A 15,194-nucleotide genomic window follows, 5' to 3' on the forward strand; every position below is an offset into this window, starting at 1 on the left:
ACGCGGAATTTTTATGTTGTTTGCACAGAGAGGCATAGCCGCGCGCATTATGAATTATTCTCGCAATCCACGCCCGACGAGTCGTCGGAGTCGCGAATGCTTCGCTTTTATCGCGCCGTGTCTTTTTAAAACGGAAACACATTAAGCTGGTCGTAACGGCATACCGGTCATCGCGAGTCGAGAGAACTTGGCTCTCTCATTTTTTCTATCGTTGCCTGCGATATCTGCGCGACCGCGATTCAACCGCGTAATTATGATTCCGCGGTAATCGATGCACTTTCCCTCGTCAATCAACATGCGCCGGCTGGCGATTTATATTAAGGTTGATCCGTCATTTCCTATTTCGTCACTTGCCACGCGGCACGTGTTCTATTTTTTTCCCCGTTAATTGTAAATGATATCCCGCATGATGTAATTAGACAGTCGATCGAATTGTGTAACACAATATTGTAGTTTCGTTATTATTATAATGCATAATTGCGGTAACAAATTTTATTATCCAAATTTCCTATTTTCTATTTTAAAACGTCCGTAATAATTCAATATATATTCGGTGTCTCAGGTTTCGAAATTAAACCTTTTCTACAATATATTATATTGTTTATTTACGTCCCTTACACCTGAATTCGTGATTAATTCGCAAACTTTCGGTCATTTATAATTCAATACGCTCCATTGGAGTCTAAGATATTCAGCGTATACCCCAGCGTCAAAATAATACAATATTTGTAAATATGATTCGACTACTTCTTTCCATGCCGTGTGTGCTGCAGAAGATTGCCTACCTTCGATTGGTCCTGCTGTTGTACCAGACGTTCCCTAAGCAACTGCAGCTGCAGGATCATCTCCGACAGTCGGCGCTCATTCTCCGCGAAACTCTCGGCGCAGAGGATCCTATGAAGGGCCGCCACACCGCCTTGCTCTACTTGCGCCTCCGTGTTTGGTATCCTTCCGGCATCCGGAGGTGAGAGTGTCACGTTATTTGCCACGGTGGTGGTCGTGCTTCCACTGCAACTGCAACACATGCGATTCAATCCCGATCAGTTTCGTCTAACAATAAGTAAGATGAATGGGAAAGACAGAAGAAAAGGCATTTATTAAACGTTGAGGTTGAATTCTTTTAACTATAATTGTAACTGAAAACTACAATTGTAAAATAAGTACGATAAATACATAAGAAAATATATACAAATTCCAAAAGAATTCTAAAGGAAATAAATTTTGTATTTATCTATTTTTTATATTTATCAATTAATTAAGCAATTAATGATTATTATCAAGAAAAAATTATACTTAAAAGTATTAATTAGTATAACAGATAGAAATCGGAAGGGAGAAAAGAAGCTTGTGATTTTAATTCTCTTAATACATATAATAAAAACTGATTCTTTTCTCTGTCAGTCGCATTAATGATAAACAGTCGTCCATTACCGGAAATTTTTATTAACAATTCTGTAACTGATTATAAATAATAAACTATTCATAATTGTTCATCGTTAATAATTTATTGCAATTTTTTAATATCAAAAAGACAAAAGAATAGACATATCGTTCAGGAATATCCGTCGATGCAGAGATGTTCCTGGAACGCCGAGTGAGAGAGAAAGAGGGAAATAACCTCCAGCGCATTAGGTTGGATGGTAGGTGGTCGCGTACGCGGTGCTGGAAGCCAGGTGAATAATAAATGAGTCGCGGCCGCGCAATCACGACAGGGCGAGTGTTTGCGTCCGTGATGGGGTACCTCGGTGCCATCAATCCTCCCCTGGCCCTCGAGCACCCGCCCAAGAACCGGCCTCGAGATTCTGCTCCTTTATGTCGGAGAAAATGGTCCGCGAATAAGTGATATAGGTCGTATTGTGCACGGTGCTTAGGAGACCACCGGTCGGACAAAGGCTACGCGAGCGAGACAGACGAGGGTGACGATGTTGACAATGAGGAAGCTTACGCTGCGAAAAATATAGGCCAGCATCGTCCGCCGCGTTTCTTCATGACGTTACAGGGTCAACGATTAAAGTTGCATTACGATGTACGCGCGAATGACATGCAACACAAACGCTCAAACCGTTCCGAGTGTAGGAGCGTCAAGTCACGGACGTACGTACTTTTTTCTCGTCTACAATACGCAACCATCATTTATCTGGTATTTTCAGATTTTCAATGTTAGCCTGATTATCTTAATTATTCCAGACTGGTAGTTATGTTCTGACTAACAGAACAGCTAAGAATGTTTAATATCACGTCGATGTATACCTTCTTCAATAAGAGATTAAACGTCGCGTGTCGCGCAAGACAGAAAAATATATGAGATATAAAATTAAATATTTTTTTATACACACACACACACACACACACAGCTTTTGATTCGTGAGATAATCACGAATTCACAGTCCGTTCAACTTCACCGCTAGAGTTAAACAGACTGTGATATTTGAATATTTCCCGAGTGTTTAAGTCTATCTTGTTCAGTCGGCAAAACCGGCGAAAGTGTGCGTCCGGTATCGCGAGAGGCTTTAATTCCACACGAACTTTCTTTAGAGTGATAATGATAACGTGAGTTTGGCGACAGATTTCATTCGCGCTTAACGGGTTTAAAAATAAAAAGAACTCCCGTTATTATTATCGCGCGCTAAAATATTGGAAGGGTTTAATTTCATGCGCGAGCCAAGATAAATGGTCGCCTCGTCTCTTTTGTGCTACTCCTCTGCGTACACAACTCCGCTCTTGTCTACGCGGACTAACGGACGGGAGAATGTATGATAAATTGATGGCACATGGATCGTAGATAAAATCAATGCGAATAAAGAGATCTTTTCGCATTTTTTATAATCGAGACTTACACGGTTACACGCAAGATCTTCGTGGGAGATTCCTTCGATTTATAGCGGCGCTTCATCAAAACTACAGCTGATATCGTTAAATAGAGTTGTTAATTAAATATCTAAGTTATTAAGTACGATCGATGTCATCAATTCTTTATCACCCCACTACTTGTAATATATAAAAATTACCAAAGCTATTTATGTATCAACCTTTTTATCTCTGCTTCTACCACGAGATAGGAACGTTTTGACTTGGCGATCTCTCGGAGAAAATCAGCAAATTTAATAATATAATTGCCATATCTCTAAACTCTTATTTGTTAAAAAGATTATCCTATATTTTTGTAACTCAAATCGGTTATTTTAATAAGCTTTACGATATTTAGCTGACTGTCGACAAAAATTTTTGCCGACGTCGTTAATCCCTCCGACATCGGAAATATCACGAGTTTTTTTACGTATCGAAGTTATCGCCGGTCCATAATGCGACGGTTATTCCACGGAGTTTTTATCCAATACCCACTATATTTAGAATAGCCGAGAGCTAATGTATATGCCCGATATTTTCGTCCACCCTATAACTCTACTCGCTAGTCACTCGCATCTCCGAATACCTACTCGTGCGCGGCTCATAATACGATTCGCGCGCGCGATACGTCAGTAGTGCATATATGATGCACGGAACCGAGACGCTTTATGTAACAATGTTGTTACAGTTGTTTGTACGTCCTGCAGAGTGTCCACGCGCGTATTTGCACAAATTCAAAGTATCTCCGAGCCGCGTGTCGGATTTTGTAATCCTTGAGACACATCGAAATCACTTCCGCGACAAATAAACAGCGAATTAAAATGGTTGATATCTTAGCTTATCGATAAGAATAAATTGGTAGAATTATTCTGGAAATGAATTGAAACGTATAGTCGGTATTAAATGTTACTCGGATGTTTTACTATTACAGTGATAACAACTTCGTGAGTATATATATTGGCTGTATATTTTTAAATCGAATCCATGCTATTTCGATGTACGCAAAGTTAAATTGAACGTGCTCCAAAAAGAAGGTGAACGTCAACGTAAGTGCACGTTGTACTGTTGGCTGAATTTTTGAAGAATCTTGGCCAGCCGTCTGTTCGATGTGGGCAGCGGACTGGCACAGTTCTGCGCTACCGCTTCTCCACGCTGCCAAGTTCACTCGTTTATACTTTCAATGACTCCACGTCAATATAAGACATCGCGTTACATATCTAGCTCGAAGGAAGACACTTTTTGCAGGGGATTTCTGCTATTCTATTGTTGACTGCTATCCGTATAATTTTGCCGGGTGTTATTTCGCGCGAATCTGCTGTCGTAACGACGGGCTGGATGTACGACTTACTGTATACTACTTTTTGTATTAATAATAACAGTTCTATGATTGCAAACAGATAAGACCGAGATTAGACAGTGGAAGTTTATAACAATTTGATCATGACTGTGGCATAAATTATTTGCGTAAATGCTTCATTAAGTCAGTAATCCCTTCAGTATCACTCAATCAACATAATACGCGTCAATAGAATACCGGAATAATAATATGGAAACGCAAAAGTATAATTTTATGGTAACATCATCATATTATAGCGCTATCGTACCATCTTGTACGCAGAATCGTAATTAGTCACGTGTAAACAATTTATACTTAGTATTCTCGACTTTGTGTGAGCAATTTACAGAATAAAGAAAAAAATTATGCAAACACAAATCAATTCATTGGCAGACCTGATTACCTAGAGCAATTATTATCGGCACAAAATAATCGTTTGAAAAGCATATGTCAGTCATGTAGACATGCTGTTCCACGGATTGATTATCTCACGGAATTATTTAAGTATCTTATAATAAATTTAAATCCGTAAATTTAAGTATTGTGTGTGTGTGTGTGTGTTGTAGCATTATAACAATATTTATATAAAAATAAGCTATATCTATCAATGAAAGGTATACTAACTGACTAAATAACTGATATAGATCATTATTATGGGGACGGATATAGTCTAGTAAAATAATAAAAGCTTTTTTGGAACTCAAAGAGGTGCATAATTATTAAAAATGTAGATATAAATAGCGCTAATATAACGTAGATAAATTAGCGCTATTAATTAAAATTACTCAATTTTGATTAATCTTTTAAGAACCATGATATAAGATTAGATTATATATTATAATTATTGATAGATTACAGAAACAGTAGGAATAATTCTCATTAAATTAAAAACATTTCAGAGTATATTATATCAAGACTGAAAATTGATTTATTAAATCTTTCATTTAATAATAATTGTTTCGAGTTATGTTTCACGTTATAGTGCTTTTTGTTCTTGGATTACTGGTCATTGTCAACTGACTGTATATGGCAATAGAGATCCGTTTCAAGAGACCGCTAGGTTGGCCTTATGGTTTCGGGACAATAGTCTCTTTTAGGCTCCGCCCGATCGTTAGTTGCATGTTACTATATCCGAGATATCAGGCCTTGAGAATGTTGAGGCAAGAAACGACACAGTGGTCTTTTCTTTCAGAAAACAAAATTATAGCTGCCGCCTTAATTTCCGGTGATAACATCGGATCATGGAGAACGTGAAATATCACATTGTGAGCTGTGTTCAAAGAATATCGATAATGTTACGAGCTAAATTCCAAAGTTTCCGTTCCCAAGAATTCCATTTGAACATCCAGCTTTCATAGAAAGAAAACTTTACTCAAGTTATATACTATATGTGTGTGTGTGTGTGCATGTGTGTATCATATTGTGTGTGTAAATATAGAAAATATATTGAAATATATTGAAATATATTGAAATTTACCAAACAAAACTTGCTACGTTCTAAAATGTTACTATTGAATCATTGCAAATGCTATAAGCTCTATAAACTTATTGTATAAATTTTATTGTGACTTTGTGCAGTAACTATAACATGTTAACTTATTTGTCTGGCTGACAAACAACAATTTGTAATTTGTAATTAACTCCTTGTTATAAAATCAAGATTAAATTCAAATAAGTATTTGTATTCGCTTCAATTACATAGTCGGCAGTTGCGAAAGCAAAAATTATATATAAGCACTCGTAACAAAGTTGCAAAAAGCCACATCCGCCTCTGATTTACCATTATATTATATTAATCAGTTATGTAAAGTGGGAGAGATATGATAACCTCGGCGACACGGTGGCGCATTATGAGGCAGATATTGCAACAGAGTAGTGCACTGTTACAATGTCGATCGAACACGGTATCGAATAATTAACATACACAAGTTGCGTAAGAGTCGCTTATTGAGATACGTTGCATGGATTACACGAATTGTAATGGAGTCTAAATGATCAGGAAAATTGGAAGAAATTCTTGAACGGCACGCTCTTCTCATTTCCTGTTATTTGCGGGATAGGTACTTCCTAACCGAGTTAATAGTAGCCGGACCGATATTAAACGGAAGAGGGTGAAAATGACAATTGGAAGATCTGGTGGCGCGATGGCGTGTGAAGAACACCGAAAATTCGAAAGTAGAAGCGCTCTTAGCCTTTTGTAATCATTAAAATAAAAATAAGTGTTAAAATATAAAGTGATATATTTTTGTATATACTTGACTTGACTCAATTGTGGTAGTATATATATCACAGTAACGCCAATGCAAAGGAAGGTAGAAAAGATAAATTCCAAGAATGCGAATCACGACTCACCGGCAGTAGTTATAAATAACGTACGTGTCACCGTATGTAATAATCACAATATCGGACAAATCAATTAGTAAGTTTAATAAAGCACTCACCATTAACGTTTAATATTAATTAAATCCTAGTGCCGTAATACAATGACGAGACACACAAGTTGACTAGCAGACGATAGGCAACGAATTGAAATTGTTTCGCGAAGTAACATTCATATACCTTACCTCTCACATATTTATAAACAGGCCTATTGTCATTCTATGTAAGCTAAATACCAAAATATTTAACCTACCCAGCGAGAAATGATTAGTCGAATCGAAGTCGATTTGATGTTGATATCGATGTGTCGATGAATGGCTGATATCAAATACTGATTGATATTTTCATCTTCAATCTCCCCATAGTTATTCTTATATTAATTGTACAATTATGAATATTTCTACAAAATTTCTATTGTCTTTCGATCAGTCTTATATCGAATTGATGCAAAATCTAAAAGCACAGTAGAGTAGAGCGGGGTCAAAAGTAACGCGGGGCGAAAGTAACAACTCGAATATCTATAATTAATACTATAGTTAATATCTATAGTTTATACTCAATACCCAGGCCGAGGCGTTCTGAGACACGTTATAGCTTGTTCAGCTTCATCCGTTAACCAACAGACGCATGCGCATCTATGCCTATAACTATAGATATTTGAGTTGTTACTTTCGTCCCGCGTTACTTTTGACCCCGCTCTACCCTATATACGTATGTACTGTATATTCAATATAGAATTGGTGAGAAGATTAAAAAACAATTTAAAAAATTTAATAGCAATATTCAAAATAAAACTCACGTCACAATAGTATTTTAACGTGCTTCTTTCATTTTTAAATATTTTTTTTGTTTTTCCTTACTTTTTTAAATATTGAGCAAATCTGTATACATGCTGTCCTCAAACTAATAAATTATAAAACAATGAAAAATATGCTATATGTAATTAATAACAATGACTTTTAATTGAGGTGTAAAAATCACCCCGGATAACCGTTTATGCAAAACAAAATGAAGTAATCATTCCCGCGGGGTTAACATAAAAACAATTATAATGAGAACAATTATAAAGATGACAAAAGTATGAACCAATATTCGACAGCGACCATTCATCGACACATCGATATCAAATCGTCGATTCGATTAATCATTTCTGGCTATGCTTCAAATTTGGATCGCTCATTTACTAGACGTATACAATTTGATTATTAATTATCATTATCTTATGTACTATAATATTAAATGTAAGTTTCATACTCAATATCATTAAACCTACCCAGTCAGAAATGATATTAATATGTACCCTTGAATAATAAGCGTATCTTTTTGCTAAGCATAAATAGCAGTTTTACTACACTCCATAGAATAGAAAACCATTAACTAATATCTGAACGCGTTTATTCGTGCCTTATAATAGATAAGCTATCAAATCTTATTTTCTTCCTCTGTTTATTATTTGGTAATTAGACGATAAATCGATAGTCTTTTTAGATTGTCTCATTCAGACAATATAAAATAGAGATAAAAGGTCTTATTTCGGCCGCCCTAGTCTTTTACTTCAATATATGATATCACCTGGACTAACCTATGTGCATTGTGACTGGTTGGCGTGGAAGAGAGCGGCGGTGATGTCCGCCTGGTATTGGTAGTATCATCCTGGATAGACAGGGATTCGCTGTTCATCTTGCACGTTAGTCTTTTGAGAACGTCGTCCATGGATCTTTTACTGCCTGCAGCGGTGGTACCACTGCCGTTATTATTGTTGTTGTTTTGCGTGACGGTATTGTTGTTGTTATTGTGATGGGGATGATTAGGGTAATAGGGATCAACGGAGAGGAGGGTGGGTGGCGAGCCGCACTCCGAGGAGCTCGCCGGTTCCAGTGCACCGCCCGACGACGACGACGTGTTCGTATGGTGATGATGGTGGTGGTGGTGGTGATGGTGATGATGAGGGTGGTGGTACGGCGCGAGGGTCTCTTGGCTCGACAGGAACAGCAGCCTCTGCCGCTTGGCCGTCCGTAAGGAATTCAACGAGGGCGACGGCGAGTCGCGTAGATCCGGCTCGCTGGTAGTCGCCGGCGACGAACAGCCGGACGACTCGCACTCGCCGCCTCTCTGATGGGAATAGCACTCCTCGATGTCGACGGGGGTGGTGGCACCCTCCTCACCGACGACGACGGCTGCCTCGCCACCGGAACCGGCCACCGGCGAGGTAGTGTCCTCCTCCTCCTCGTTGGCGCCTGCCACTGTACCCGCACCGCCCCCGCCCTCCGATAGCTTCGTTGGTGGCGACTTCCTCTTTGAGGACATCCTCAGTCTGCAACACAAGCGTAACGGGAGACCGCTGAGTTTTTTTTGTCTTTTTGTGCTTTCTCTTACTTTTCTTGCGTCGACGTACTCAATTGGGATGTGTATCATGGAGGAAGAGCGGGGGAGGATTGTCGGCGTTGGAAATCTTCGTATATTCTCTATGTGCTCCGATGATACGGCTCGCTTTTTTTTTCTTATATTGATATCGTAAAAAGATCATCTAAAATGTCGCAGAACTCATTTATGTTTACGTTGATTATTGCGGTTTATCCAGTTTCTTGGCGGCACGAAAGAGTGGTAGAGGGTTTCAATTTCAGCATCCTCAGGTGGAGGACTGCGTATGAGCGAGCGACGAGACGACGTCGCTCCTTACGTCACCCAGTCGCCCCCGGCAGACGTCTAAACTATCTGCCATCTGGCGCGGAGTTAATTTAGACACGGACTAGCCCAAGTTCGTCCATTCATTTCCGTCTACAAATTACCAAATCTAAATCCAAATCGCACGATCGACCGGCCGTCTGCTGGCTAGGTGGCAGTCGTGGCCGTCGTCGCCGATATCGGCGCGCGGACAAGTGGAGGAACGTATAAGTTATGTAACTAGACGCGAGGCGCAATTATCGGGCGGGAATTATTGTTGCGCTGGCGTGTCGCAACGATCTCTCCATTAATCGAGCGAGATATTCCATTAATCGACTGACCAATTATGTAGCGAGGAAAAAGAAAGAGAGAAAGCGAAAGAGAAAGAGAGGGAGAGAACTACATTAGACCACGATTATCTTCCACTGGCGAACACGAGCGAGGTTGCGAGGTCAGAAATAAGCACGACTCGCGGTTTCGTTGATCGTCATCCGATGAAAAGCGGGACGAGCTTTAACCGAGCATTTCCGGTGACACGCAGGCTTCGTTTCTCGTTTCCAAAAGTAATCTGCCCGATGGAACAAATTAACAATTTTAAATCTCCAATCTTCGAATTTTTCGAAACAATTTGTTTTCCTCTTTTCAAATCGTGTTTTAATTTTCGAATCAACACAGTTGATTCGACGGTACGTTGCGTCAAGCAAGTAAAAGAATGTACATTAATTTAAAAAATATCGAGCATTTTATCCAATAGTGTGTCAATGATTTCTCTCATTAACGCGCTTGACCTACATTTTTGAGCTGCACGATTGATGTATAGAGGTAAGGTCCATTACACATATATAAGTCAGAGATAATGACTTTTAGACGTAAACGACTTTTCAACTGGAAGATGCGCGTTTTACATATATATATATATATATATATATATATATATATATATATATGTCGCTTTGCGTTCAAAATCGTCGTCTGTGATGTGTATAATTACAACGGGAGATTTATTACTGCGCGTTACGCGGACATTTGTTAGTCACATAATGGAGAACGATTTACGGTGCTGAGAGAATACTACGCGCATCTTCTCGGAACGTAAGAGCGATATATCATAAAGTTATGAAATATATAATGACATCGGCTGTCATCGGCCATTTCGCCTTAGGCATCGCTAACCGTATCGCGGGGATAAAGATAATATTTATATAATGCATCACTCGAGATGCAATCCTCCCCCAAGATACAAATTGATCGATCAATTAATTCTTCAAGACACAAATTAAATATAAACTGCATCTGTGATAGTGCTAAATTAAACTGATTTAATAAATTAAATTTGGATTTTTTGGACAAAGATATCTAAAAATATATATTTAGCCAATAATATATATTGAGAAAGAAGGTATCAGAAGGTTTTTAATGGAATTGTTTCGAATCGCTGGCACAAAGGCGAACTGATTTTCATTTCCGCGAGCCAATTTACGACAAAGATAATATTTGTGAAGATAAAGATAATATTTGTATGTTAAATATGTAATATTGCGTAAGAGTATCGAGGATCTGCGTGATCTACTGCGATATAGATCGATCGATCGAATCTCTGCGGAGGGATATAATATCCAGTATTGTAATATTTTATCAATCTTAAACATTCTTAAATTTGCAACACGGTTTTTACAATTATACGGATCTTCTTAAAAGATCTCATCACGTAAACAGAAAGAAAAAAAAGTATATAAATAATTTCAATAATTATAATAATAAAAACAGTATAAATATTAGATACATAAAGTTATCTAATACGAGACTGAGAAATACTTTTTTGAAGAAACATAACTTGTTTCCAAAATAAAAGAAAAGAAAGAGAACGTTATCGCCCTTAGTTGTGTCGCGTATCAAGTCGTCGCACCAAGAAGCGCGTTATCAAGAAGGTCAGGATTATAACATCAGCGTCTCTGCTCGATACGCATTATGCCGCAGCCTATTATGAGATTCGCAAAAAAAAAAGCATCGAGCGGGGCAGTGGGGCCGCTGATAATGTGGGAATGGACAGTACTGCGTTGTATGTACGCTTATTACAATTCGTTACAATGATGAACATTGTCTGCGCGCTGCACGCGCGCGCCTCCAGCGCATTTTTTGCACGAGCGGGCTCGCGCGATGCGCCCGCGAGGCAGCTATGCACGCGCTCTCGACGCGCGCATGCACACGAATTGCGAGTCGCGGCGGATCGGGGTACGCCGAGGACCACGTGCTCCGTTTACTACGAGTGTATATATCGTGAACGGCCGCTACGAGCGCATATATGAACGACGCTGAGAGATTACGATGAGCGCAATATCGAAACACGAAGAACTGGTGAACGATTCATCGGATTTTCGGCGCGACGCGCGTCCGGCGCGTCCCGTCCGCAGTCGGGAAGAGAATCTAAATCGCTTTATAATTGTCAATTAGTCGAAGATCGCATATGACCCCGCGTAACGTGATAAGACCGATTTTACAATCAGTCATATGTCGGAACGTAGCCGATGGTCCAATGAGGAAAATTCGTTTTCGAAAAAGAAATTCTCTCGTTGGACCATCGGCTACGTTCCGACATACGACTGATTGTAGAACCGGCCTAAAGCCGGGGAAGGCCGAATTCCTTCTCTGCAGCGTAACCGAGTTTTACGAAGAATTCCACATTTATTTATCCTCAGAAACACTAGATAAATAGAACACGTATTGAATTGTTGACTTATATTTGCGAACCGTTACGATAAAAGGAACTGAAAGCCGAGGTTTCTATTCCAGACATAACAGAAAATGCTGAATATCCTGTAAAAAAATGCTTCTAAACTATACATATGTGTATTTATAATAAGAACGTGAATAAAGATAAGAGGAAAACGAACTGCACTTCCGAATTACATCATTAGCAATCTTCCTAAAATTAAATTTAAGCTTGGCGGACTCGCTAAGAATAAGCGGCCCGATGTATATTTAGCGAAGATATGTTGACGGCATAACTACGCACGCTAGATAATAATCTCGTCATGATTGCGAGTCGTGGCAGCAATCAGTCAATGTGCAAGCGTTCGGCGATCGCAGGCGCGAGGAAATCTCTGAGACCATTGCTCTCCTTCCCGGCGCCTTGCTCCCTTCGGACGTACCACGAGTTTATCGCGCGTCGCTTTTCTATTTCTATTGTCTCTACGACAGTCTACGTGTCTCAACATTGTACGCGTATCGTATATGCGTACATGCATACGCGCGACTGCCGGCGTGTCGTCTCGCGCGGCTCTTCGTTGTGCGGCGTACTCACCGCGCTCTTGGTACGCGAAGTATTTCTGTCCCCTAGACTTTCCGCCCGGCATAATTACTTCGCGAAGCACAGATTCGCAACTATAGACCCCGAGACTGCCGAGAAGACCGAACAAAAAGCGCGCGCGCCTGCGGCACGTCCGCGGAAGAAATATTTTTAACCGCCAGATGCCATCGTGTCCGGCCGACTGAAATCACAGACGAGGATAGCGAGAGATCATCAACGCCGGTGACAGTGCAAGAACGCGCGGGTGGTAGGTCTCCTCCTTCCGCGAGTATACTATCGTGTCGGATTGAATAGGCAAAAAGGGGGGGAAAAAATGATTTCGCACGATTGGAAATACAGTCGAATTCGAAGCGAGATCGCATCCCGAGATTTGTAACAAACGGCCAGAGAAAAAAAATATAATCAAATGTAATTCTAAGCTTGCACTTGCATGACACATACGCACTCGCATACAAAATCTCACGTAATATATTCGATAAGGGGTCGACAATCTCGGCCGTCAATATCGATAGAATGTAAACTTGTGTCGATTGCGGATAATGGGATAAATCTTTCCTTCGCCGGGTGTTCTAAGTACTCTCTCTCTCGCACCCACGCAATCCATATCCATTCATTCATTTGCTGATTCATTAAGTGCGTAAGATGAGTAATTACGAATGCGCATTTCTTGTTTCTCTCTGTTCTTTCCACGCGCGATTTCGCAATGATTTCGTGCCGCACGTGTCGCGATTATTATAAATTGATGATAATTTTGTCATCAACGAGTTGTTTTAAATTGAGCTTTAATTCAATTTTAATATATCGCGCATTTCATTATCGTGAAAAATTATTGATCAAAGTAACAAATAAAAAATTTCATTAAGCAATTACTTCTATATATATATGTATATATATATATATATGTGTATATATATATATATATATATATATATATATATAATATATTTTTTTTATAATTTTAAAACAATGAATAATGATATACACATAAATGTTACGCAAACAACCAAAGTTCTCTAGAGATCAATTATATTATGAGTTAATAGCAGTTAATCTAATTATGACTATTGTATGCAAGTCATAAAAGTACGCCTTTTTAATCAGTAAACTCACCGAAGAGTTCGATACAATTATCTGCGTCTGTACGCCTCATACTAATAGCTTCAATCGCCATATGTTTCGCTTATCGACAAAGGTCGAATATCTTATTACATTTACTCCGCAGATAAAATATTGAAACCAATGTTACGACGATATTTAAAATTAAGTCCTCGTATTGTACAAAGTGTTTCAAAAAAGAGAAAAAAATCGATAAAATATATATATTTTTAGTTAAATATTTCTTAAAAAAAAAAAATTGTTGTCGATACGAAATAATTGTAATGACAAATGTATATAATTCTACTAATTCTACTTCTTTGAAATGAAAGATTAAATTTTAATGTATTTTACATTCGAGAAGCAAAAAAATTGATAAAAGATGGAATATATATATAAAAGAAGATAGTATTTTTGAACTGAATTGACTGAAAAAAATGCATTGATAAGAATAGTATATTTAATAGTATATTTGCTAATTTGTTATATTATTATCAAATCTTAGATAATAGTGATTTTTATTTCCGGCATTTCGTTCATTTTAATAATATACACATAGATATTTTTATATTGGTTTCGAGATGTAAAGTTCAATTTAATTAATTTAATTTAAAGCGCATGCGTGTCGTAAACGAGATAAAAATATTTTACGACCATTTTGTGGCTTTTTCCCTGTCGGTCGTGATCGATCGAAACGTATCCACGAGCAACGACCAGAGAAGCACGCATATTCACGCATAGCGACACGCATCGGATGTAAGCGTGTGAGCCGACGCTTGACTTTCTATTAGTGGCACAATAGGAACCTAGTTTTTTTTAGGGGATGCGGCATCTGTTCGGGCTCAAGTAGCAAAGCTAGGGTGGCGTTCCAGTGTCGGGGTGAGAAAGTTGGCCCGATACCGCGAGCTACAACTTCCGTCAGCACGCACGCAAATAGGACGGACGGAGGAATCTGTTTCGAGTGATCCGGTGTGGGAAACAGCCAACGAGATTTCTGGAGAATAAGCTGTCAGATATATCGGATGGATTGAAGACAACTTAATTACGAATTGTACGATTATGTCCGTGATAATATGGAATTCGACTAAATGTATTATGTGTAACTTCAGTCTAAATAAGAAAGCACTAAAAAAATTTAATCAGATTTTTGCTTGTAAAAGAAAGATTTGAAACAATAGCTAAAGATAATAAATTTAATAATTTTTAAAATGTTAACATTGATATACTGCCACATTACATTATAAGAATAGGGAGTCACATTTTATAACTTAGAAATATGAAAAATTGTATGTCTTTTGTTTTAGCGAATATTACAGCACTAAAATAAACAATGCAATTGCATAAAGTGTTATGAGTAAGATTTGCATGTTAAGTTGAATGTAATTAATTAACGAGGTATTAATCAAATATTATATTATAACTATATTAGTCAAAGTATTTACTTATTATCAAACAGAGACAAACAGCAGAGATCAAGCCGTAAATTACGCGACATAGTGTATAAAAATTCATTATATCTTGCTCTTTGTGGAGGGGTGGCCAGCATCTCGGGAGCATTATAATTAA

General features: G+C 38.4%; 1 protein-coding gene across 3 annotated transcripts in view; it reads right to left on the reverse strand.

Annotated features, from left to right (window-relative positions):
* Positions 1 to 15,194, reverse strand: part of Sox102f (transcription factor Sox102F) — a 139,263-nt gene that overhangs the window by 30,527 nt on the left and 93,542 nt on the right. For all 3 annotated transcript variants that reach the window (XM_071780462.1, XM_071780463.1, XM_071780461.1), the window contains 2 exons: positions 8,145 to 8,876; positions 786 to 1,014 (listed from right to left, as the gene is read on the reverse strand). In XM_071780462.1, the coding sequence (XP_071636563.1) occupies positions 786 to 1,014; positions 8,145 to 8,869 (954 nt within the window). In that variant the 5' untranslated portion in view covers positions 8,870 to 8,876. The remainder of the gene's footprint in view (positions 1 to 785; positions 1,015 to 8,144; positions 8,877 to 15,194) is intronic.

The sequence above is a fragment of the Temnothorax longispinosus genome, chromosome 6 (genome assembly GCF_030848805.1).
Source record: "Temnothorax longispinosus isolate EJ_2023e chromosome 6, Tlon_JGU_v1, whole genome shotgun sequence".
Taxonomy (NCBI): Eukaryota; Metazoa; Arthropoda; class Insecta; order Hymenoptera; family Formicidae; genus Temnothorax; species Temnothorax longispinosus.